Source organism: Schistocerca nitens, chromosome 7 (assembly GCF_023898315.1).
Source record: "Schistocerca nitens isolate TAMUIC-IGC-003100 chromosome 7, iqSchNite1.1, whole genome shotgun sequence".
NCBI lineage: Eukaryota > Metazoa > Arthropoda > Insecta > Orthoptera > Acrididae > Schistocerca > Schistocerca nitens.
This window is the reverse complement of record NC_064620.1, coordinates 137,942,491-137,967,951: the sequence shown is the minus strand read 5'-3', so window position 1 is coordinate 137,967,951 and position 25,461 is coordinate 137,942,491. Positions and strand designations below refer to the sequence as shown.

The following is a 25,461-nucleotide window of genomic DNA, read 5'->3' as shown; positions in this document are numbered from 1 at the left end:
GGCCGGCGCTTACACACTACTTAACCTAAATTATCCTAAGGACAAACACACACACCCATGCCCGAGGGAGGACTCGAACCTCCGCCGGGACCAGTCGCACAGTCCATGGCTGCAGCGCCTAAGACCGCTCGGCTAATCCCGCGCGGTCATTGGTCTCATCCCTAAAGATCACCATATGATATTTAGGGGGTGGGACCAATGTCAATTCTGATAGTTCCCGTACCCAGCGACAGATGGCAACACTTATCTCTAAGCTTTTACATTTGCGGATTAGCCCTTTTTTTGCGCATGTCTTCTATTGTACTTCTATGTATACGAACTTGGTTATGCAGACCAGTTTAGGGCAATAAGGTCCTCTCCAACAATAGACTTTATATTTTATTATTACATTATTTATGAAACGTGCTGTTTTTGTTACAATAAATCTTAATTTTGTATGTAATCTAACATTTAAGAAGATTAGTAACACACAACAGAATCAACTATGATAGAATCAGTTCTTCCCCTTCCCATCTCATTCTCGTATTTCGGTCTGAATGACATCTCCCGGTCACTTTATCACTTCGATCCTTTTTGTGACACCTACGTAGCCCGCAATAAAATGTTATCTAAACCTTTCGCGAGACCCAGTCCGCGAAATTTTAAATGCAGGTCTTTACTTGTTGACTGTCTGTCCTGTCCTTGCCAGACTAGACCCGTACGTATGTAAATGCCTGTCTACATGAATGTTTTCGTTCTGAGACTGTGATGCTTTGACAAGTCAGTAGCCTTGTAAAAGTATCCACGGATGAATAAAACATATTAAAATTACCACTACTATTGCTATTATTACTACTAGGTCGCGAGTAGAGAATACCATTAAAATTGAACAAGCATCTCTATAACGCTCTGCTACTGACCTAGTAAACTCGTGCAAACAGCCAGTTCTTTGTTCAATTTTATGGGTCTTAGTTAAAGTCGCGGTTCGTGAAACAGTGTAACCTGTCAGAAAGTGAGTGAAAGTTGCACTCCGTGATACGGATGTCACACAGACGACGATAGGTTGCACTAGCGTCACGTAACCAAATTTCTTCGCGGAGAAGACAGAATTCCTCAGAATCCACCCTGGAATTCACTTTTACCATTATAATAGGTACGTTACCACCGCACTTTGTATCTCAACGGAAAAGCCATCTGCTCTGACATGAAACATCAACCCAATGTCAGTGAAGTTCGATTATAACATTTCAGAATTAACAAAGATTTAGATTCTTTAAGCGATGGAATCCTATTAGACATCCTAACCGTTATGCTTACTGCACTATTCACTTTTATCGTAACTGCTTCTCTTACTTATTTAAAAGATATTTCACTTTTAATTTCGCAGTTTAGTGGTTCAATTCTGACAAGAATACATATATAAACTACGTTTGAATTTGAGAAAGTGCTCAATAAGACGAAGTTTCATTTTATTCATCTCATGAGTAGCAAAAATTGTTTGCGCTTAATCAAACACCAAGAGACCAAGAAATGAATACACTAAGCAGATTCAGAAGGATGTAGGTTGCAATAAGTACTGGGAGATGAAGAAGCTTGCACAGGATAGAGTAGCATGGCGAGCTGCATCAAACCAGTCTCAGGACTGAAGACCACAGCCGGCCGCGGTGGTCTCGCGGTTCTAGGCGCGCAGTCCGGAACCGTGGGACTGGTACGGTCGCAGGTTCGAATCCTGCCTCGGGCATGGATGTGTGTGATGTCCTTAGGTTAGTTAGGTTTAAGTAGTTCTCAGTTCTAGGGGACTGATAACCACAGCAGTTGAGTCCCATAGTGCTCAGAGCCATTTTTTGAAGACCACAACAACAACAAATAATCAAACACAGCAGTATAAGCGACTTTGCCTCCCGACAACTTTTTATATCTGTCGAGCAGCACGATACTTTCATTTTCAAATTTATAATATTTTTATTTTATCAGATTACATTTTTAAAAGTACCATACCGTATTTTTTGTATTCTATAGAAGAAGAAAGGAACTGTGTTTTGATGTGTGGCTATCCAGATATCGGATGGTGTGATTTCCAGCTGAATGTAAGTTGAGGTTTAATGCCCCGTTCGCAATAAAGTCATTAGAGATGGCGCTCGCTTGAACAAGCACTAGGCAGGAATGTGCTCGTGCTCCTTCCGAAGGAACCTATCTAGAATTCGCCTGAAGTGATTTAAGGGAACAACGGGAAACCTAAATACGGATGCTCACAAGGGAATCTGAATCCCGATCCTCCTGTAACGCGTATCCGTTGCATAAATTCTGCGTCTCTCCGCTTGGTGGTCTGTAGTAGAACTAAACCAAATTGTACGATCAGAGAAATCTAAATACAGCTCCATAGTGTTGTCTCAAGTATAAGAAAATATATCTTCTTTTTAGAGACAAATTTACTGTTTATTTGTGAATATTGTGATCAGTTAACGCAAAATCCTATTTACGTAGTCTTTTAACACTTCTCTGGAATCGTAAAACATATATGCAATATACTACAGTAGGTGGAACTCAAAATTGCGGTTACATTCATGACAGTTTTCAGTAGCGCAGCATTCTGTTTTGTAAAATCTGTTTTACTTTACTTTCTAAAACTAAAGTAATCAGATTTCCAAGGACGAGTAATTCAATTATTTTACACGAACACTGTATTACCTGACAGATATTTCTATTTGTGTGTCCTGAAGTCTCAAAGTAACCAATTTATGCTAATAATACCTAAGAAACAAAATAAGTAAAATTGATCTTAAAAAAAACGAATACACAGGGCGAGCAAAAAATGTGGAATGGCGGACATTTGAGATTATTTTACTCACTATATTATACGAAGTGTTGAATGCTTAGCAACGCGCTGTCGATACGCTTGTTAAAAAGTACCTGGCGTTTAGGCAACACGCTTTACGCATGCGGCAGGCTGGTTGCGGGACCGGTAGGCTTGCTGCGACAGCATGCGTCCTTCAACGTCTGTTGCACGGCGTTTCCAGGTGTTAAGCAGATACGTCAAATTTGCACGTCCCCAGGTGATAACCCGTTGCCATAGCAGTGCTTACGCAAGTCGCTCTATTTGTAGCAAGAATGGGTTTGTGGAGGACTAATTAGCCATAATTTATGCAGCACTGCGTAAGTTATTTGACGAAATAACAGTCAATGCCTAATGTCCACCTAGCGTAGTCATCGTCCGTCATTTGGACCTCGTGATACGCGTCCTGCTGGCGAGAGGTTCGTAGTGAGAATTCAAACACCAGAGGAGGGATAACAGCCTCTGACATATCGTGTGACGTTTATGGTTCGCCATAATTTATGCGATCGGAGGATGTACCGCCCTTCGGCAGTCTGCAACTACATGTCAAGATGCTATCGCTCTCAGGTTATGTCACTCTCCACTGCCGCTTCTCGTTCCTCGCAGTTCTCCCACTCGTCTCAACACTACTGTGCCAAGGTTTCTAAATGTCACGAGATGGTCATTTTGTGACCTTTTCTAGACTGATGTCTGTTAACCCCCCAATCTTACGATAAATATTAGTGAGTTATTTTCTTTTAATTTTAGTACAAAAAATTTGTTTACTTAAGTAAATTTAACTCTTTGCGCTCAGTGTACTAAATATTTCAGTTATCGAATGAAATTTGAGTTCTTCCCAGTGATGTGGTTATAGTACGGCCCTTTCCATCCACCCGCATCCCCAAGACAAACCTTGATATATCAGTGTGACGATTCACTGCTTGAAGTATCCCAGTAAGCAGGAACATGAGCACAAAACGAAGTCTCTGTCCTTGGACTCCACCTGTTAAAGGAACGCCGCGAGGGGCAGCTGCACCGTCGCAGATTATGCCTCAATGCTGTGGGACCAACAGACTCTGCAAATGTACAATAGGCAATCATAAAGTTTTAATTATCACCCTGAAAAAATAAAGTTTATTACTTTCATTATTTACTTTGTAAGTAGGCTGTTTAGGTTTTTATGTTGGTAACGCCACGTAGCGCTGTGTATGAAAATCACTGACTGTGCTGTGTGCAGTCTGTGGCTGGTTTGCATTGTTGGAATTTGCTGTTGTAGTGTTGGGCAGTTGGCTGTTAACAGCGCGTAGCGTTGCGCAGTTGGAGGTGAGCCGCCAGCAGTGGTGGATGTGGGGAAGTGAGATGGCGGATTTTTGAGAGCGGATGATCTGGACGTGTGTCCATCAGAAACAGTACATTTGTAAGAATGGATGTCATGAACTGCTATATATATTATGACCTTTGAACACTATTAAGGTAAATACATTGTTGTTCTCTATCAAAATCTTTCATTTGCTAACTATGCCTATCAGTAGTTAGTGCCTTCAGTAGTTTGAATCTTTTATTTAGCTGCCAGTATTGGCGCTCGCTGTATTGCAGTAGTTCGAGTAACGAAGGTTTTTGTGAGGTAAGTGATTCATGAAAGGTGTAGGTTATTGTTAGTGAGGGCCATTCTTTTGTAGAGATTATTGAAAGTCAGATTGCGTTGCGCTAAAAATATTTTGTGTCAGTTTAGTGTTGATCAGAATAAGTAAAGAGCGAAATGCCTGAGTACGTTCAGTTCTGCTCAGCTGTTTGAAAGTCAAACAATGTAAGAGGTTTATCAGCACAGTCATTCATAAATTTTTCGAAGGGGACGTTTCAACTTGTTTACGGGCATATGTCTAAGGTTCTGATACTCTTTGAAATCTCTGCAAAACACTACCGTAACAAATGATTAGAAGAACCAAAACAAAATGGCGCAGTTCATTGATAAAGACAACTATTGTACGTTGATCGGTTTGTCGCAATTGAAGGGGTCAACACTGCAAGTCTGATGGATGTGTACGGAAAAAATGCACCATCATGTGACACAGTGGTTATGTGGCGCAGAGGCTTATACTGAGGTCTGTTATGTCTGAATGACGAAGAACCAAGTGGCAGACCATATCTTCGTTAAGCACCGAGAATCGCAGGATAATTCACTCACTCATCAGTTTCTAACGTCTTCCGCAACATGTTGAACACGACAAGGTCGCCGCCTGCTATGTTACGCAACTGCTCGCACCCGTTGAGAGAGGCCGCCGAAATGCTGGTGCTGTGTCAGGCCAATCTAGAGGACTTCTTTAGCATCTGAGTTACCGTGGACGAGTGCTGAGTGTATCACTACGACCCGAGATAAAGAAGGAAAGCAAGCTGTGCGAAATGTGGATTCGCCACAGTGAACCATCATTGGGCAAGGTGATAAATATTTTTTGAGACTGCCATGGTGTGGTGTTAACAAAGTGTGTTTGTCAGGGCAAGAAATTACTGCCAATACCTTCTGATCAGATTATAGGAGGCTGTCAGGGTAAGCGACGCAGGAATAGCACAAGGTTCTTTTGTTTGTGCGATAACACTCTAGTTACTCTAGTTCATTTTGTACAGGACACAGCCACACATACTGATTTTTTTGCACTATCAAATCTTGCCTCACCCAACGTATTCTCCTGGTTCGGCAAACAGTGACTTCTTCTCGTATCCTCGGACGAATATACCACTGCATCGCAGACGTTTACAGAATTTTCAAAGTGAAACGTTTGCTGAGAAGCTAAAACGCAGACATGTACAGCTAAGGTCTCCGTCGAGTCATCATCATTGGGAAAAATGTGCTGCATTGAAAGACAAATACGTAGAGAAGGACTACGAAAATCACCAAGTTTCACGGCTTCAGCTTGATTTTTCCGAGGTAATGAAGCTGCAAGACTACGCTTCATACGTCGCATCAAGTTAAAGTTCACATCCGTTTGCGTCTTCGTGGAATTTTGAAGAGATGGTCAGGAGCCAAAGGCAGGATGCGGCTTACTCGGATGGCTTAGCTGGAAGACCAGCCCTTACACAGTTTTAATTTCTCTCAAAACTTCAAACAGATTTTCATTTTAGTTCTTCGAGTTAGAAGCTAATACACGTGGTTTTATAGCTCCACAAGTGCTCGTCGGATTCTTCCATTTCTATTTGAAACAATCTCTATCAGCCGCGTCACGTTACGTTTCTCCTATCCATTCTTGACATAATCCCATGAGATGGTTCTCGACAATTTTCCACAGTCGGTAACTACTCACAGATGCTGCTAGAATTACTCCAGAAACAGAGACGCATGAAGAAAGGTATTCATTTCCTTTAGTAAAGCTTCCCACAAAGTGGTATCCAGCCTAAGGAATTAGTCGATCCTTAGGTAATGATATACATCGTGCGGTTCACAAACTGCTAATTTTGCGTCTCTCCGTCGGCAAGAAACGTTTCATTACTATAGTCTTCTGTCGTAGGTACAATGTTATTTTCCCTAAGGCTTAATTTCAAGTCCACAAGGGAAATGAAGACCTCAAGTTTATTCAAGATGTAAAAAAGCGCTTTGCATTTCAGACTCAGACACAAGAGAAGTCTTTGATGAATCGCGGAAACAATGTTTACGGATAAGTAAGATGAGGAGAAGCAGAAAAAAAAACACACGAGGCGAGTTTTTGTCGCGTGCAACATTCCAGCGTAAACTGCAGGGGCTGGTATGTGAGACGGTCGCCGCTTTCCGCTCAGTGGCGAAGCGGCAGGAAGCGCGATTGTTTTGTTGTCTGTGGGAAGAGACTCAGACTGGTGCACGTTTCTCAGAACAAGCCTAAGTTCGTTAACCGTGGAGTAACCTGCAGGAAAGTGGCGGTCGTTGGGCTAGTCCGCGCCAGCCACTGGCAGGCTCGCGCCCGCGGTTCTCACTTATGACAGCGCGAATTGACGAAAGTTTTCCTGCGTAATAGTAGGGAGCCAGTTCAGTACGACAGACGCTGTCGAAGAAGATTTAAATTTACAGGGGATTCTGTAGCGTAAGTCTGTTATAGTTTTCTAGGGAAGCGTTAGTAAATCATATCCCTCCGTAGTTTATCTACATTGTTCTTCCTTTCCGAAGTATTTTATTTCTGACGCTGTCAGGAGGGCCTGACTGACTAACTTCGCCTTAAGAATCAAGAAAAATATTGTAGCTACTACTTATTTGGAAAACGAGCTCACCGTCGACATGTTAGTCATCCCCTCGGAGAGCACACTCACCGCTTTGAAGCGCTGCAGATGGTGTACAGTGGTAGCAGTCGGCCCCCGCTGACGTACGTTATGACAGTGAAGCGGTGAATATCTAATATTCAGTTGTGTGGAATCAGCACAGTAAGGTGGGACTGAGACATGGAGACGCGACAGATTAGCAGAGATGAGCGGTCACTTATGAACGTGCCCTTGACAACACTGTGGAGTTGTGCGATTCGTTGGAGTACTAACGAAGACTGTCCAAAGTGTCAACGAGGAATGGTGTACCACTGTAAAACAACTTACCAACTTTGGTAGCAAAAAGGTCCTAGCAGACAGGGATCGTAGACGAACATCACCCCTTGTCATTGACAATCGGTTTGAAATCCGACAGTAATTGCTGCCGTCGTTGGATGCAGGCCCATCTCAACCAGTTTTAGATAGGACTCTGCAGAGGGAACTGCATGCGATGGGCATTTGGAGTCGGGTACTTCGCATAAGGCCATTTCTCACAACGGCTGTCGGCTTACCGTGACTATGACCCAAGATGTTCATTTCAGAATTCTCGGTAACGAAGTGTTGCTTTTTCTTCTGCAGCTTCAAGATGAGTTTGTTGTGATCACTCCCGTCTTCCAAGATGACGACAGTCGAGTTCACAGGTTTGTTGGCTCGACGAACATTCAGACGCCCTATCATACCTTGACTGCCAAGACATATCTCTCTACCTTAATCCCACAGAAAATTGTTAAACATGTCTTTAATGGCCAGAGGATGGTCAGATTATGACGGAAACTCTTTGTCAAATTAAAAATAAGTGCAGCTGTGTGTTGCACCCTTCAGTTCCTAACCTTTACTAAAACTGTCCAATACCGCGTACACAAAATATTTCCCATAGAAAGTGCGTAGGACTATTTGGAACAGTGCTTGAAACATAACAATCAGAATCGCCGCAATTAGAAGAACTGGAAATGACACGCCAGAAGAAATTTTTGATTGTATTTGTCGGCGATCTGATGGCATTATCGAGTCTGTAGTCTTTGGTACGATTCCTGGGAGCGACTGATTTTTTGTGCGCCGCGTATATCAATGTGCGAATCGTGCCACTACACTAATACACGGTCCGTTCACATCAATGTGACCACAGCCTGTGTTCGACGTCATGGCAGGTAGCAGCAGTAGTAGTGGAGGGTATACAGGGTGTTACAAAAAGGTACAGCCAAACTTTCAGGAAACATTCCTCACACACAAATAAAGAAAAGATGTTATGTGGACATGTGTCCGGAAACGCTTAATTTCCGTGTTAGAGCTCATTTTAGTTTCGTCAGTATGTACTGTACTTCCTCGATTCACCGCCAGTTGGCCCAATTGAAGGAAGGTAATGTTGACTTCGAAGCTTGTGTTGACATGCGACTCATTGCTCTACAGTACTAGCATCAAGCACATCAGTACGTAGCATCAACAGGTCAGTGTTCATCACGAACGTGGTTTTGCAGTCAGTGCAATGTTTACAAATGCGGAGTTGGCAGATGCCCATTTGATGTATGGATTAGCACGGGGCAATAGCCGTGGCGCGGTACGTTTGTATCGAGACAGATTTCCAGAACGAAGGTGTCCCGACAGGAAGACGTTCGAAGCAATTGATCGGCGTCTTAGGGAGCACGGAACATTCCAGCCTATGACTCGCGACTGGGGAAGACCTAGAACGGCGAGGACACCTGCAATGGACGAGGCAATTCTTCGTGCAGTTGACGATAACCCTAATGTCAGCGTCAGAGAAGTTGCTGCTGTGCAAGGTAACGTTGACCACGTCACTGTATGGAGAGTGCTACGGGAGAACCAGTTGTTTCCGTACCATGTACAGCGTGTGCAGGCACTGTCAGCAGCTGATTGGCCTCCACGCGTACACTTCTGCGAATGGTTCATCCAACAATGTGTCAATCCTCATTTCAGCGCAAATGTTCTCTTTACGGATGAGGCTTCATTCCAACGTGATAAAATTGTAAATTTTCACAATCACCATGTGTGGGCTGACGAGAATCCGCACGCAATTGTGCAATCACGTCATCAACACAGATTTTCTGTGAACGTTTCGGCAGGCATTGTTGGTGATGTCTTGATTGGCCCCCTGTTCTTCCACCTACGCTCAATGGAGCACGTCATCATGATTTCATACCTGTGCTGCTAGAACATGTGCCTTTACAAGTACGACACAACATGTGGTTCATGGCACGATGGGGCTCCTGCACATTTCAGTCGAAGCGTTCGTACGCTTCTCAACAACAGATTCGGTGACCGATGGATTGGTAGAGGCGGACCTATTCCATGGCCTCCACGCTCTCCTGACCTCAACCCTCTTGACTTTCATATATGGGGGCATGTGAAAGCTCTTGTCTACGCAACTCCGGTACCAAATATAGAGACTCTTCGTGCTCGTATTGTGTACGGCTGTGATACAATACGCCATTCTCCAGGGCTGCATCAGCGCATCAGGGATTCCATGCGACGGAGGGTGGATGCGTGTATCCTCGCTAACGGAGGACATTTTGAACATTTCCTGTAACAAAGTGTTTGAAGTCACGCTGGTACGTTCTGTTGCTGTGTGTTTCCATTCCATGATTAATGTGATTTGAAGAGAAATAATAAAATGAGCTCTAACATGGAAAGTAAGCGTTTCCGGACACATGTCCACATAACATATTTTCTTTCTTTGTGTGTGAGGAATGTTTACTGGAAGTTTGGCCGTACCTTTTTGTAACACCCTGTATAAAGGGTGTCGCGGGACGGACACAACAGTCGAGTCGTCGTCGTAATGCGGAAACGTAGCCATTAACCTGTCGTTCACAAGAGTGGAAGTATTTCCGGAACGGCTAAGTTTGTAAACTGTTTCCATGCTGCACTGGTTAAAGTATACCATGCATGGCAAAATGGCGCTATCGGATACCGGCGGCGAGGCAACTATTGTGCACCACCGACCATAGATAACAGGGCTGAACGACGGCTGCAGAAATGTGTACGGGCGAATAGGCGTGCAACTGTTGGGCATCTGATCACCCAGACGGACCAAGAGGCTACCAGTAGTGTCCCCTCAACGATCGTTTAGCGAATGTTGCCGCATATGACCCTCCGCAGCAAGTGCCTCGTGCATGCACCAATGCTGACTGCTGTTCATCGACGACGAAGGCTTGAATTTGCTCGCCGGTACCGCAACTACACTTCCAGTGAGTGGCCACAGGTGGCTTTGTCAGATGAATCTCGTTTTATGTTCCATCAGACAGAAAGCAAACGCGCAACAATTGTTGAAAGGTACCAAGCCGGAGGTGTGAGCTCTATGGTCTCCGGAATGTTTTTCGTCGAATTCACTAGGTGATCTCGTGATTATAAAAGGTACAATGGATCAGCACAAGTATGCATCTATCCTTGGGGACCATGTCCACCCTAAATGCAATTAGTCTATTCTCGGTACTATGGCATCTACCAGCTGGACAATGGAACGTCTCACAGAGCTTGCAGACTACGTGCGTGGTTCGAAGATCAAATGGTTCAAATGGCTCTGAGCACTATCGGACTTAACTTCTGAGGTCATCAGTCCCCAAGAACTTAGAACTACTTAAACCTAACTAACCTAAGGACATCACACACATCCATGCCCGAGGCAGGATTCGAACCTGCTACCGTAGCAGTCGCGCGGTTCCAGACTGTAGCGCCTAGAACCGGGTTCGAAGATCGCCAGCATGCGTTTGCCGTACTCCGCTGGTCATCAGACTCCCCGGATGTAAATCCAATCGAGAATATGTGGAAACATCTTGATCAGGCTGTTCGTGCCATGGATCCTCAGCCGAGAAAATGAGCGCAGATGACCACAGCACTGGAGTCGGTATGGTTCCACATCCCAGTTGGTATCTTCCGGAACCTCACCCACTGTGGTTCTGCACGTCCGCGCTTCAGGAGGTGGTTACCGAGACTTTCGACAGGTGTTCACATTAATGTAACTGGACAGTGTAGAATCTGTCAAATGGTTCAAATGGCTCTGAGCACTATGGGACTCAACATCTTAGGTCATAAGTCCCCTAGAACTTAGAACTACTTAAACCTAACTAACCTAAGGGCATCACACACACCCATGCCCGAGGCAGGATTCGAACCTGCGACCGTAGCAGTCCCGCGGTTCCGGACTGCAGCGCCAGAACCGCTAGACCACCGCGGCCGGCGTAGAATCTGTCGATGCTACTACTTGCTATACCCCGACTGACCGTGTCCAATGGCCGATGGAAATGTTCGTGTGGACTCTGCCTCATACGAGTACGAACATCGTCTCGAAGCAACTCTTCGTCTGAGGCGCCTTGTCACGGTCCGTACGGCGCCCTCTCCCCCCTCCCCCCGTCGGAGATTCGAGTCCTCCCTTCGGCATGGGTGTGTGTGTTGTTCATAGCGTAAGTTAGTTAAGTAGTGTGTAGGCTTAGGGACCGATGACCTCAGCAGTTTGGTCCCATAAGACCTTACCACAAATTTCCAATTTTTGCAAATCTTCAGCTCGCAAACGTGATTATAAGATGTTGATGTACTTGGCCCTCCTGACCTTTGTTTGTCTAGCACATTTGCTTTGCTTTCATGACATACCTAGCACCTCCGTGCCTTATTCATCCTCTCCCTCCCTATTCTAGCCAGCTCCCACTACCAATGATGAAATCCGTCCGTAGGGTTTCCTTCCAGTGCTAGTCAACAGTGTTTGTGCTCAGCCTATTCTTCCGTTTTCTTCCGTCCTTCATCCTTCGAACTCCATCTTTCCCTCAATAACTATTAGTACCTTCTTCCGGTTCTGCAGGACCCCATTGTCATTCTTATCATTCATCTTGGTCAAGATGACTTTCATGCACTGCCCGCATCAACATTTTATTGTAACAGCATCAACACCAACATTGGTGTTTACTTTTAACTGTTGTCTAAAATAGCTATTTTTCTTTTTCATAAAACTGTTCACCAATGTACTTCTTTAAAAACAGTGTTTATTTTCACCTGTTTTATATAATGGAAGGTTTTGTTAAATATGTAGAAGCCGTCTTATCCGCTGCCACCCAACCTTTCGCCTGCCGCTTGTTGGGGAATCGATTTGACGGAACGGATAGAAGCCGCGCTCCGGTGACAGTTTAAGCGCGCCGGGCCGCCGCGGTATGCTTTCTCCAGCGCCGCGGTGTGCCGCGGCCTCGTCGCGGCTGCAGGTGTAAAGTGTCGCTGCTTCCTGCGACCGCAGCGCCGGCCGCAGCCGCCTTGACCCGAAAATACGCGGGCGCTGGGGCAAGATGATCCAGCAGACCGGCCGCCTGCTCTCCTTCGTATGTCACGGGCGCCCGATGGGGGCAGATCGACGCGCAGGTGTTGGAAGGCAACACAGGAGCCCCGTCCGGCGGAAGGACTGTCACCTAACATCTGCAGCTACGGGGCTTTTCTAAACTAGCCAACCAAATATTCGAAACATTACGAGTTTTATGCGTCTAAGTCATTGTCCTTCTTTAAGGTATAGTGAGTAAATAACATTTTATATTTTAATAATCGGAAGTAGAACTGTCATGTTAGATACTCATACAGTGCTCATAACGAATCTACATGAGGGCGAGGGCCATATTACTGCTGGTTATAATAGCACAGTGCCTTTATCAATTGTACTCTTTGACGAAGCATGCAGTGTCCGGTGAGTCTTACGTTCAAGTTTTCGATATTGCGACACGTCTTTTCTGGCGGCTGGGGCACTATCGAGTCTGGCAGTAACCAGCACACGGAGCCAGCACTGGTGCAGTGGTAGAAATTGAGATAGGCCGCGTTAACATCTGATCATAGCGTCGCGGGGAATGAAAGCGTGAAAATTAAAGCCGGAAGTGTTTAAGTAGTTATATCGAGCTGTTTATTATTTGATATAAAGAGGTTGATTAGAAAATTAAACCGGAGAAAGGTTCACACAGAGCAGAAGCAGATTTATGGGGCAGATGTCAGGTTAAGCAAATCGTGTGAATAGCACTTGTTAGTGCGGATGACAGCTCGAGGAATAACTTATAGCCGATCTTACGATACTTATAATCAGATTCCTACTGAACCAACATGAACGGTGTCTTTTCTGAAATAATTGTACTTTGATTTGTGAATTGTATCAACGTGAATGAGAATGTCGTAGTGAAACGTGTTCTGTCGTTTCAAGATTAATAAACTATGTTAGTGGACATCGTCTTTTATCGTAGAGCATCCTTGTGATCACTGATTATTAATTTTTTGTGCCGTCCCGTAGTTGAGTGCTCAGCGCTACAGAATGTCAATCCTAAGGGCCCGGGTTCGGTTCCCGGCTGGGTCGGAGATTTTCTCTGCTCAGGGACTGGGTGTTGTGTTGTCATACTCATCATCATTTCATCCCCATCGACGCGCAAGTCGCCGAAGTGGCGTCAAATCGAAAGACTTGCACCCGGCGAACGGTCTACCCGACGGGAGGCCCCAGTCACACGACATCATCATCATCATAAATTTTTTGTGCCATTTAATTACAGGCACACCATGTCCAGTAGGCATACGATTTCATCATTTTGCCGGACGTGATCTCTTTGCAAGTTGTCTCCCTCGGAATGATCCAATGCCTTCACATTAAATGAACTGCAGTATTACGTGAGAAATGGAGGGAGAGCGTGCATCGTGCTCCACGAGCTTCAATATTGGGACCGCTTCTGAGCTTGCTATGTATAAATGGGATTTCGCATTATGAATAGTGCTCTTTGTTGATGATGCAATCCCAATAAAAGTGCAACGGCGGAAGAAACAGTAAATGAAATATTCTTTCTCGGCAAATGGCATATCTCTCACCTCAGCACCAGTCCATAACCGGTTTATCTCTATTTCCTTCCGTGCCACGTTTCTTACCATACCTCACACTTCAAAAGCAAATCCGCGAGCTTTTCATTTGCTTTGACCAAAACACGTAGCACTGTTCTACACCTACATCTACATCTATAAATTCTGCGACTCACTGTAGCAGAGGGTACGCCCATTGTACCACGCATTAAGGTTTCATTCAGTTCAATTTTCATATGGAGCGGGCGAAAAATGACTGCTTAAATGACTTTGTGTCCGTTGTAATTAGAGCGGTCTTTGCTTCGCCGTCCCTGCGGGAGCCAGCCGTAGTGGGTTGTAATGTATTCCTCAAAACGCTGCGCCTCACCACTTTTGGTCGTTTCTTCAAGGTTTTCTTATCATCGCGTTCCAGGATTGTAGCATCCTCCCACAATCATGACTTCAGTATACGTAATCGGAATAGAAGAATAGGTAAGTACATACAAGTACATACGCCTTAGCTGGATCTTAACATGAATACAAAACTGTTGGAGAATTTTCTTACAAAGTGGGAAAATGCGCCACGCCTCTATACGGAAGGAATGCGTGCGTCTGGAGGTATGGGTAGTGCACCATGTTATGAAATTACACAACGGGACACGCTATTAAGACTTCGTCCTAGAGGCGCCTGTTATGGCAGTAGAACGTACGGCAGTAGAAGAGGGGCTTAAATGTGCTGGAAATACATGACGACACAATCATAATCCTATCAACTCGAGTGAAGCCTTAATTATGCTAGACGACCATGCAGTTAATTATGCTAAACGACCATTCAGTCAGCAATACTTGGAATTCCCTCATATTCCAAAAACTAGAACAGCTGGTAAAATTATGATGTGAAAGAGCATTGCCACATAAGACGAAAAGAAGTTGTCGGCACAGCGGTAAAGATGACAGTGAGCAGTGTGAGAAAGAAATTACGACCAGGCTCTGCACGTAGACCTACTCCACATGGGCGGCTACAAATTAGAACCAGTTAGAACAGCAAACTGCGTGTTTCATACCAGTACATGGGACGGCGCTATGCGGAAATTATCGCGAACATTCCACTACGGCAGTGAAATGGCTGTGCGTGTATCGCAGTAGCTTTCACGGTACTATATTTCGTTTTCGCTTAAAGCAAGTCAGATCTAGACAGCACCTTCATCGACCACTCCTGTGCGAGTGCGGACACCGAAGCATATCAGCATCTCGTGTACTGGGCAGTCACAAGAAGCAATTGGTACACCCACAGCGTGTAGTCAAGTGTGGACAACAGAAGCCCAGTAGTATGAAGACTTCATCAGCAACAAAAGTTATGGTGTTAAGCAATGGATTCCTACTTCCGCAGTGAGTCTTCCACTCTGGAGCGGAGTGTGCCCTGTTTTGAAACTTACCGCCAGATTAACACTGTTCGCTGAACAGGGACTTTATTAGCCGCGTCTTTCGCGGGGAGTACTGTTACCTACTGAGCAATCCAGGCTCTGATGACGACCTGTCCACAGAGATTCAATTCCACTTGCACATTTCCCCTACTTTCCAAATTACATACAAATTGCCTTGCGTTCCGCACTGTAATAGTGCTGCTGGAAGGAAGACTATATGGCGGGAAAATGGTTTAGGCACAGCCTAGCGTTTTTTTTTCTTTTTTGCCTTTTTCTCCAAAATGAAACTTTCACCCTGTAGCGAAGTGTGTTATGTTGCACAGACAGAATGTAAGCCAAGACGGGGCTCGTGCGTCGTGCCCAAATAGCTCAGTCGCTAAAAAAATTAACCACAAAAATCAATGTTCCGGGTACGAGCCCGGGGACTGCGTTAAGTTTTGACCTGCCAGGGCGTTTCATATGGCCAACGGCCGTGCCGCAGTGGTAATGGCGGTTCCCGTCAGATCACCGATGTTAAGCGCTGTCTGGCTGGGCTACCGCTTGGAGCCGGCCGGAGTGGACGTGCGGTTCTAGGCGCTACAGTCTGGAACCGAGCGACCGCTACGGTCGCAGGTTCGAATCCTGCCTCGGGCATGGATGTGTGTGGTGTCCTTGGGTTAGTTAGGTTTAATTAGTTCTAAGTTCTAGGCGACTGATGACCTCAGAGGTTAAGGCGCATAGTCTCAGAGCCAGCCTACCGCTTGGATGGGTGACCATCCGGTCTGCCGAGCGCTGTTGGCAAGAGGGGTGCACTCAGTCCTTGTGAGGCCAATTGAGCAGCTACTTGAGTCACGAAAATTGACAACGGCTGGGAGAGCGGTGTGCTGACCACATGCCTCTCCATATCCGCATCGAGTGACGCCTGTAGTTGAGGATGTCACGGCGGCCGGTCGGTACCGTTGGGCCTTCGTGGCCTGTTCGGGCGGAGTTTAGTTTTAGTTTTTGGGATGTTTCATATATTCTTTTTCCTATCCGTTGAGCAACTCATGATTTAATGTTTAAATGTTGGAATCTAGATTTAGGATTCCTAAGAATATGTCTACTTCTACATTATCTGATCACAAGTGTCCGTACGCTCCTATTTAATGCGAAACTGACCTCTAGATGTCACTGTAGGCGGAGGCAGGGAGTATCGTATTGTTAGTAGAGGCCGGCCGCTGTCGCCGTGCAGTTCTAGGCGCTTCAGTCCGGTACCGCGCTGCTGCTACGGTCGCAGGTTCGAATCCTGCCTCGGGCATGGATGTGTGTGTGATGTCCGTAGGTTAGTTAGGTTTAAGTAGTTCGAAGTGTAGGGGGCTGATGACGTCAGATGTTAAGTCCCTTAGTGCTTAGAGCCATTTGAACCATTTGTTAGTTGAGGAGCAGTAACAGCAGAGTGGGTGGGTCATGCGGGCTCAGTGACGTCAAACGTGGACTGGTCACTGGACGTCACTGGAGTAACAAATCCATCGTGAAGATCCCTTTCCTTCTAAAGCTGCCCAGGTCGACTGCTGGTGATGTTGTTGTGAAGTAGAAACGCGAAAGAATAACGATAGGTAAAACAAGGCAAGGCAGACTTCATGGTCTGTCGGACAGGGACCATCGAGTACAGCGTAGAGTGGTTGTAAAATCTCGCATGAAATCAGTGGAAGGAATCACTCGTGAGTTCGAAAATGATACCAGCAGACCAGCCAGCAAAGTGATTGTACGTAGGGAGTTAAAAAGAATGAGTTACAATGATCGAGCAGCTGCTCATAGGCTATAAATTTCTCTAGTCAATGTTAGGAAGCGCTTAAGGTGTGTAAAGAGCGGCAGCAGTGGACAGTGGTTGACTGGAAAGGAGTGACGAATCACACTACACCTTGTGGTAATGCGATCTAAGGGTTTGGGATTGGCGAATTTGTGGAGAGCATTATCTGCCATCGTGTCTCAGGCAACAGTGAAGCAGGGAGCAGGTGGTGTTACGGTTTGGGTCGTATTTCCTGGTTATGCTTAGTCCTCTTATTGTGCTGAATAAAACACTAAATGCACAAGGATATGAACACATTTTAAAGTGTTGTGTACTGCTTATAGCAGTGGAACAGTCGGAGGAGGTCACTAACAGCATTACAATGCACTCTATCGTAAAGCAGCTTCTGTGAGGCAATATTTTGTGGAAAATAACATTCGTTGAATGTCCTGTCCAGAGCCCCGACCTGAAGCCAATGGAACGCACTTGGGTTGACTTCGCTCCATACCCCAGCGTTTCGGCTCTTGAGAAAAATATGCTGCCACTCCTCCACACACATTCAGAGATTTTGTTGAAAAGTATCCCTAGCAGGTTTCAAGCCGTCATAAAGGTGAAGGATGGGCAGGCCCAATATTAATGTCCAGTGATAGGTATCCATATACTTTGGTCAAGTAGTGTACGTATTCCGCACTATACTTTTTAGTACATGTCCGAGGGTACTTCGTTACAATATTATAGACGTTCATTCCTTCGTGTATTGAGGAAGGAAAAAAGAGTGCCTATATATCTCTGTGCCCACCTAATCTCTTTCATCTTATTCGCATGATACCTACACGAGATATTCGATGCTGACGGCTTAATGATCGCACAGTCTTTTTCGATTTTTTTTCTCTACACTGATGCGACAGGATTTCGCGATAATTACATCGTCTTTCTTGTAAGCACTCCTATTTAAGTTCCGGGTCATCTCTGTCAGACTTTGGTACAGGCTATACCGAGCTGTTACGATTCTAGCAGCGATTCTCTAAGTTCGTTCGATGTCTGTTGTCATGAGTCCTGATAAAGCTGGAAAAATACTCTAGAACTGGTCGCTCTAGCTTATTTTACGTGATTTCCTTTATAGATACATTGCTCAATTCCAGAATCATTACAACAAAACTAAGTCTTCCCTTCGCGTGCTGTAGTAATGAATTGACGTAATCCCATTTCATAACGTTTCTTACCCCTAAATACTTACACGATGTTTTGTGCTGAATTTTTTTCACTAGCAGTCTTGTTCATTCTCTTTGTTACGGACATTATCGTGTGTGTGTGTGTGTGTGTGTGTGTGTGTGTGTGTGTGTGTGTGTGTGTGTGCGTTTGTGAGCAGGCGTTACGCTTATCTCTGAAATGTAATTTGTGTGATACATTATGTTCGATCTTGATGTATTAATGGCTTGGTGAATGGTTGATGTCCGAGGACCAACAATGATGATAAAAAATCTCAGATAACGTAACTGATGTTAGCTTCAATCCGGCCGGACTATCTGTTTCATTTATTTCAGTTATGACGTACACATGTGTCTTCGTCCCGTGGTAGACATCACGAAGACGGCGGTGCAGTTCTGGTACCGTTGGAAGTTTGGAATTAAGTCATTAATGATTTCGTTAGCTCGCAGCAGCAAATTATTAGGGCTCGGTGCGGATATGAAAACTACGCCCGCGTGTTGCCATCGCAAGCACGCCGTGACGTCCGCCGGCCAGTAGTGGACTGTACTCACCAGCAGGAGTTTGCCGTCGGCGGCGTCCCGTCGCAGCAGCAGCGCCGCCTGGTTGTCCTCATCTTGGAACACGTCTCCCAGAGGCTCCTCATCCGCGTCCTGAAACGTGAACGTCACACCGTTACTACAAGAATAGCTGGAGAATAAAACTAGACAAGTAGCGTTCAGAGAACTTCAGCCTAAATGACTGTAGCCACAGAAAGGATGTCTCGCCAAACTTTGCTTTATGGTTAGTATCTATAATACTAATGGCATTCATAATACCTAGAATTATGTGTTAAATTCTGAAGGTCCTTAGAGTACGAGGAGTGGCCATAACGCTTCAAGTATGGTGCAGTACACTGGCAAAGTAGAATAAAATGTGTTTATTCGTTTTCTGCATTTGAAGGAGAAAATGCTCCAACAAGCTATGCTAAATTGGAGTGTACGGTAACAATGCAGCATCATATGACTGGGTGGTTTGGTGGCGCAGGCGCTTCCAGTGTTGTCAGTCAATTCTGAACGGCGAAGAATGAAATGGCAGACCTTCTCTCTGTGAAGAACCGGGAATCGCGAGAGAAGCGGAGGTCCTAGTGAGTATCACAAGCAAGGCGATAGTGGAAAAAGTGGAATCAGTCGTAGATCAGTTTTCAACCTCTTGTACGACATTTTAAACAGGACGAGGGCCGCTGCCCGCTGGTTTCCGGGACTACTCGCAGCCATCCTGAATGCCTGCTGAAGTGTCGCAGCGGCAGAAACGTCATAGCTGTGTTAGGCCAACCTAGATGATTTGTTCAGCCGCCTAATCGCCATGGACGAGTGCTGGGTGTATTACTATGAACTCGAGACAAAGGAGCGATGCAAGCAGTGGAAACATGAGTACTGACCACCGCGGAAAAGGGTGAACACCCAGCCATCATGGACGAGGAGATGCTGCGTGTTCCTTTGGAAATGCCATGGCATGGCTCTAACAGATTATGCTCATAGAGAGCAAACTGTCACGAGAGCGTATTGCAAAAATATTCTGACGAGGCTGCGTGAGGCTATCGAGACGGAATGTTGCGGTAAATTGTACAGGGTAGGCAAAAAAAAGTGGCCCGTAAAATATTTATGAGGCTGACCCTTGTTGATGAACAGGAGACCGGCGTATCATAGATAAACGCTCGAAATCGTTATTGCTCTGCCCCGAGAACTTCGCTGTGTCACTACATTTGGATCAGTGAGAGAACCAGACATTTTTACGACCAGCTGAATAAAATGCATATCACGACAAAGGAGTGCGTGTTCATTGTCGAGTATTATGCGAAGCACAATTCGCGGAAAATCTTCGCGAAACTGTTTGCGCAAGAGTTTAAGGCCGCCAGTGTTTTGGCAGAACATCCAGAAAAGTCTGAAATGTAAAACTTAGTAAACTGGCGCGAAATGGCCTCTGTAGTGAATAAATCCCGCGATGATGATTAAGAAGTGTCAAATCCGTGTTAATCTTATTGTAAACATTTCTCGGACTAATTTAATTTTGACCACCCTGCACATAGGGATGTGTCTTTTCCACGGCAGGTACAGGTGATACTTTTTTGGGCTACCAAATTTTGTCAATTCCCCCCTCCCCCTCGCCATACTACCCTGACATGGGACCCGATAACTTCTTTCTCTTTCCTTGGACGAAGAAACCTTTCAGAATGATGAAGAGGTGATTTTAGAGGTGGGACGTTTTCCGGACATCCAACAGACTTGTAGAACCAAAATCTCCGCCAAGTCATTCATTGCAGGGAAAATTAGTTGCCTTAAGTGAATTGTAGAGAAGGGTGGCACCTTTAAAAACTTGCATGGTCGCACTTTGATTTTTTCAAGGTGATATAGTATGTACCTAAAAGTATCCTGGCATGTATCATTAGATATTAACATGGGGTGTTTTCACCCTTCGCCTCTGTCGGCTTGACTTCTGCTGGGGACACTTTAAATGGGGTGTGTGAATGTCTGTAGAGGAATGGCACCCCAACTTTATGCAAGAGCCGAAAGCAGAGAAGGTAGGGTTGGACGCTGGGGTCGGAAGCTGAGTCGACATTCTAACTCATACCAAGAAGTGTTCCGATGCGTTCAAGTTGGGACTCTGGACAGGACAGTCCATTTCAGGAATGTTATTGTCCACAATCATTGTGTCCCAGATGCTGCTTTATGGCAGGGTGCATTGTTATGGAGATACAATCATCGCCTCTGAACCGTTTCTCTGCTGTGCGCAGTACCCAATCCTATAAGATGTGTTCATACCCTTCCGCATGTAGCGTTTCCTTAAGCGTAATAAGGCGACCACGTGGTAACCTCGAAAACACCCCCATACCGTAACACCACATCCTCTTCCTCTGATGATAATTTTGGTTTGTGGGACGCTCAACATCGGGGTCATCAGCGCCCGTACAAGTTCCAGTCTTTCCATTTCCAGTCTCGTCACTACCCGAATGGTGATGAGATGAAGATGAGATGATGAGGACAACACAAACACCCAGTCCCCGGCCGGAACCTCCTCTATACTTCACTGTTGCAACTACACATGTTGGCAGATAACATTTTTCAGTCATTCTTCGAACGATAATTGATCCATAGGATTGCCACACAGTATAGCGTTTTCAGTCATTCACTGTCCAGTGACGTCACACTTTACACCATCTCAAGTGCCGCTTACCACTGACTACAGAATATGTGCCTCGTGAGGATCTTCTCGACTTTTGAACTGCTTTTTAACTACCGCTGAATAGTCATCGTGCTGGTTGGACTGCTGATAGCACGCAGGAACTCACGAGCGATTCTCCACTCTCCCCAATGCTCCACGGTTTCTGTCCACTCAGTACATGAGGTCTGCCTGGCCGTGCTTTAGCTGCGGGTGTGGCTTCGCGTTTCTTCTTCACAATCACATCACCAACAGTCAACTTGGCTAGCCTTAGAAGAATTGTAATACTGCTAATATTTGTTGCTCAGATGACATGGAATGACTACTACGCGTTCGAAGTCACTCGGCTCTCCTGTCTGCCCTATCCTACTGCTGCTGCTTCCCTATTGACAACATGAGACATTCCGCCTCCTTTAGTAGCGGCCAGTGTGCCCCTCGTGGCATCTAGAGGCCAGTTCCGCATTACATGGGCGTACCCGAATAATTTTGATCAGATAGTGCATATACCCTGAAGAGCCGAAGAAACTGGTATGCCTGCCTAATATCGCGTAGAGCCGTCACGAGCACGCAGAAGTGCCACAACACGACGTGGCATGCACTCAACTAATGTCTGAAGTAGTGCTGGAGGGAATTGATACCATGAATCCTGCAGGGATATCCATAAATCCGTAACAGTGCGAGGGGGTGGAGATCTATTCTCCACAGCACATTGCAAGGCATCCCAAATATGCTCAATAATGTTCATGTCTGGGGAGTCTGATGGCCAGCGGAAGTGTTTGAACTCAGAAAAGTATTCTTGCAGCCACTCTGTAGCAATTCTGGACGTGTGGTGTGTGTCGCATTGTCCTGCTGGAATCGCCCACGTCCGTCGGAAGACACAATTGACATGAATGGATGCAGGTGATCAGACAGAATGCTTACGTACGTTTTACCTGTCACAGTCGTATCTAGACGTATCAGGGGTCCCATATCACTCCAACTCCACACGCCTCTCACCATTACACAGCCTCCACCAGCTTGAGCTGTGCCCTGCTGACATGCAGGGTCCCCATGACGTTGTCTTCACACGCGTACACATATATCCGCTCGATAAAATTTGAAACGAGACTCGTCCGACCAGGCAACACATTTCCGGTCATCAACCGTTCAATGTCGGTGTTGACGGGTCCAGGCGAGGCGTAAAGCTTCGTGTCGTGCAGTCATGAACGGTACACGAGTCGACCTTCGGCTCGGAAAGCTCATATCGATGATGTTCCGTTTAACGGTTAGCACACTGACACTTGTTGATGGCCCAACAGTGAAATCTGCAGCAATTTGCGGAAGGGTTGCACTTCGGTCACATTGAACGATTCTCTTCAGCCGTCGTTGGTCCCGTTCTTGCAGGATCCTTTCCCGCAACAGCGATGTCGAAGATTTGATGTTTCCGGATTTCTGATATTCATGGCACACTCGTGAAACCGTCGTACGGGAAAATCCTCACTTTATCGCTACTTCGGAGATGCTGTGTTCCATCTCTCGTGCGCCGACTGTAGCACTACGTTCAATTTCACTTAAATCTTGATAAGCTGCCATTGTAGCAGCAGTAACCGATCTAAGAACTGCGCCAGAGACTGGTTATCTTGTAGGCGTTGCCGACCGCAGCGCCGTATTCTGCCTGTTTACGTATCTCTGGATTTGAATACGCATGCCTATACCAGTTTCTTTGGCTCTTTGGTGTAAAACTTCATGACTTTCCTAAGTAGAAGGTGACAACTAGAGAGGTTCTCTCGCCCGTGGTTTTGCTGATTCCGACGTTGGCTTCGTTACTTCATTACGGAAGTGAAGACTCTCTCTCACATAAGCGGGCGGAGCGACGACAACCCGACAGCGCCGCGCTCGCCCAGCCGTCGGCTGCCTTCTCGCCACCTCCTCGCCTCGTCCCCCTGTCCGCAGCAGCGCCTGCTCGCGACCTCCCCTGCGTTTGGCCTGACAAGCGACGACCAACAGGCGGGTTCCGCCGTCATCGCGATACCACGCCGCTACCCGGACTGCCGCGCCGTGGCGCAGACATAACCTTATTTTTTTTTTTAACGGTTCCTTTTGAAGGCTGCGCCGGCCGTCACGGGTCTGCTCTACAGCGCCGTGACCGGTCCTATTAGTAGTTATCGCTATCCGCTACGATCTGCAAATACGGTTTTCGTCCTTGCGGCGAAGTAATTTTTGTTTCCTCTTCAAACACAGTGGAGAACAAGTAACGCTACACTACAGACAAGGAAATCCTTCGGGCCCAAAAAGCTCTTTTCTTTTTCGAAATGTCAGTAGAGACTACGATTGTTTAATGACTAGCCTCGGAAACTTACTCAAGTTAGATAATAAAATAAATTTTCATCGATTAATGAGAAACATTATACGAGCGGATTAGTGCAAGACAAGAGAAGTTGGAAGCCTTCATCATGGGCACAAGTACCTAAGCATAAAAACAATTCATAATGAAACAATAGTGTTCAGTATCTGTTTAATTAACCCGACAAAACGCGGCTCTTCCCGCCATCTTTTACATCGGACTAGTTTTATTCGTACGAAACATTTTGCGTTACAGCTTCATCAAATAACAGTAATGATTGTAATAGCGTAATTACATTGAAGCGCCAAAGAAACTGATATTAAAATACAGAGATGTGAAAACAGGCAGAATACGGCGCTGCGGTCGGCAAAGCCTGTTTAAGACAAGTGCCAGACGCAGTTGTTAGATCGGTTACTGCTGCTAGAATGGCAGCTCATCAAGATTTAAGTCAGTTTGAACGTGGTATTATAGTCGGCGGACGAGTGATGGGACACACCATCTCGGAGGTACCGATGAAGTGGGGATTTCCCCGTACGACAATTTCACGAGTGTACCATGAATAGCAGAAATGGTAAGACATCTAATCTCGACGTCGCTGCTGCAGGAAAAAGATCCTGCAATAACGGGATTAACGACGACTGAAGAGAATCGTTCAGCCTGACAGAACTGCAACCCTTCCGTAAATTGTTGCAGATTTCAATGCTAGCCCATCAACAAGTGTCAGCGTGCGAACCATTCAAAGAAACATCATCGATATGGTGCGAATCCCCTCCAACACTAGTTAAGACAGTAGTTGAGTCCACTCGTGTTGCGACACTTCTAAGTGCTCGTGGGGTCCCCACACGATATGAGCAGGTGAAGCAATTTCTTTGGCTCTTCAGTGTAGTAGTAATAACAGTAAATTGACAGGGACAAAAACCGAAGGAGATCAGAAGAACTTGGCCTGAACAGAGAAAACAACTGACAGCAAAAGAGTAAAACGTGGGCACAGAAGGAGGCCGATCAATGTTTCTAACTGCCTTGTACAGTCCTAAATGAGCTCGTTCGATCAAAAATCATGATAAAGATAGTAAAAAGATGATTTGATTTGAACCAGTTATTTATATACCTAAGGCAGAAAAAGTTCTAGTTCTACGGTGTCAGTACAATAATTAATACGATATACAATATAAACGAATTTAGAACTAAAAACTGTAGCAATACTTACACTAATACACTTATAATAGTGACAATAGAAAATACAACTTTAAATACAAACGATGGTTCAAAAGGGAGATATTATGGCGGAATGAATTTTGAGAAGAACTGCGGATAGACTGCCGAAGCTAGACGCTTTGTGATAAGGGAAATGCCTGATGAGAAAAAGGGCAATCAGTTCCACTGTGGTAAACAATGGACTCAAAATAAAGGGCATTCAATATTTTTTGCGAGGTAGATCATTAGCTGTGTTTTAAAACAAGAGATCTGATTTAATTCTCCGCTACAGTGATGGAGATCGCTCCTAATTCGGGTTTTTCCCACGAAAGTGATTTACAGGATGTAGCTTTGTGGTGGGCTGGAAGAGAAGGGGTTGATGGAACGGAAGTTTCTACTGTGATAAGATCGAGGAGAGACCGAAGGGACTGTGTGTGTTGATAAGACGTTGTAGCAGGCAGCACCTGGTCGGGGCCGGAGTACCTGTGAAGGAAACGGTGAAATATGATCAGAATGACGATCCTCGAAACTATAT

At 45.5% G+C, this 25,461-nt stretch overlaps 1 protein-coding gene across 3 annotated transcripts in view; it reads right to left on the bottom strand.

Moving 5' to 3' along the window:
- Positions 1 to 25,461, bottom strand: part of LOC126194703 (A disintegrin and metalloproteinase with thrombospondin motifs 16) — a 504,959-nt gene that overhangs the window by 155,624 nt on the left and 323,874 nt on the right. For all 3 annotated transcript variants that reach the window (XM_049932938.1, XM_049932939.1, XM_049932940.1), the window contains exon 5: positions 18,766 to 18,864. In XM_049932938.1, coding sequence (XP_049788895.1) covers positions 18,766 to 18,864 — 99 coding nt within the window. The remainder of the gene's footprint in view (positions 1 to 18,765; positions 18,865 to 25,461) is intronic.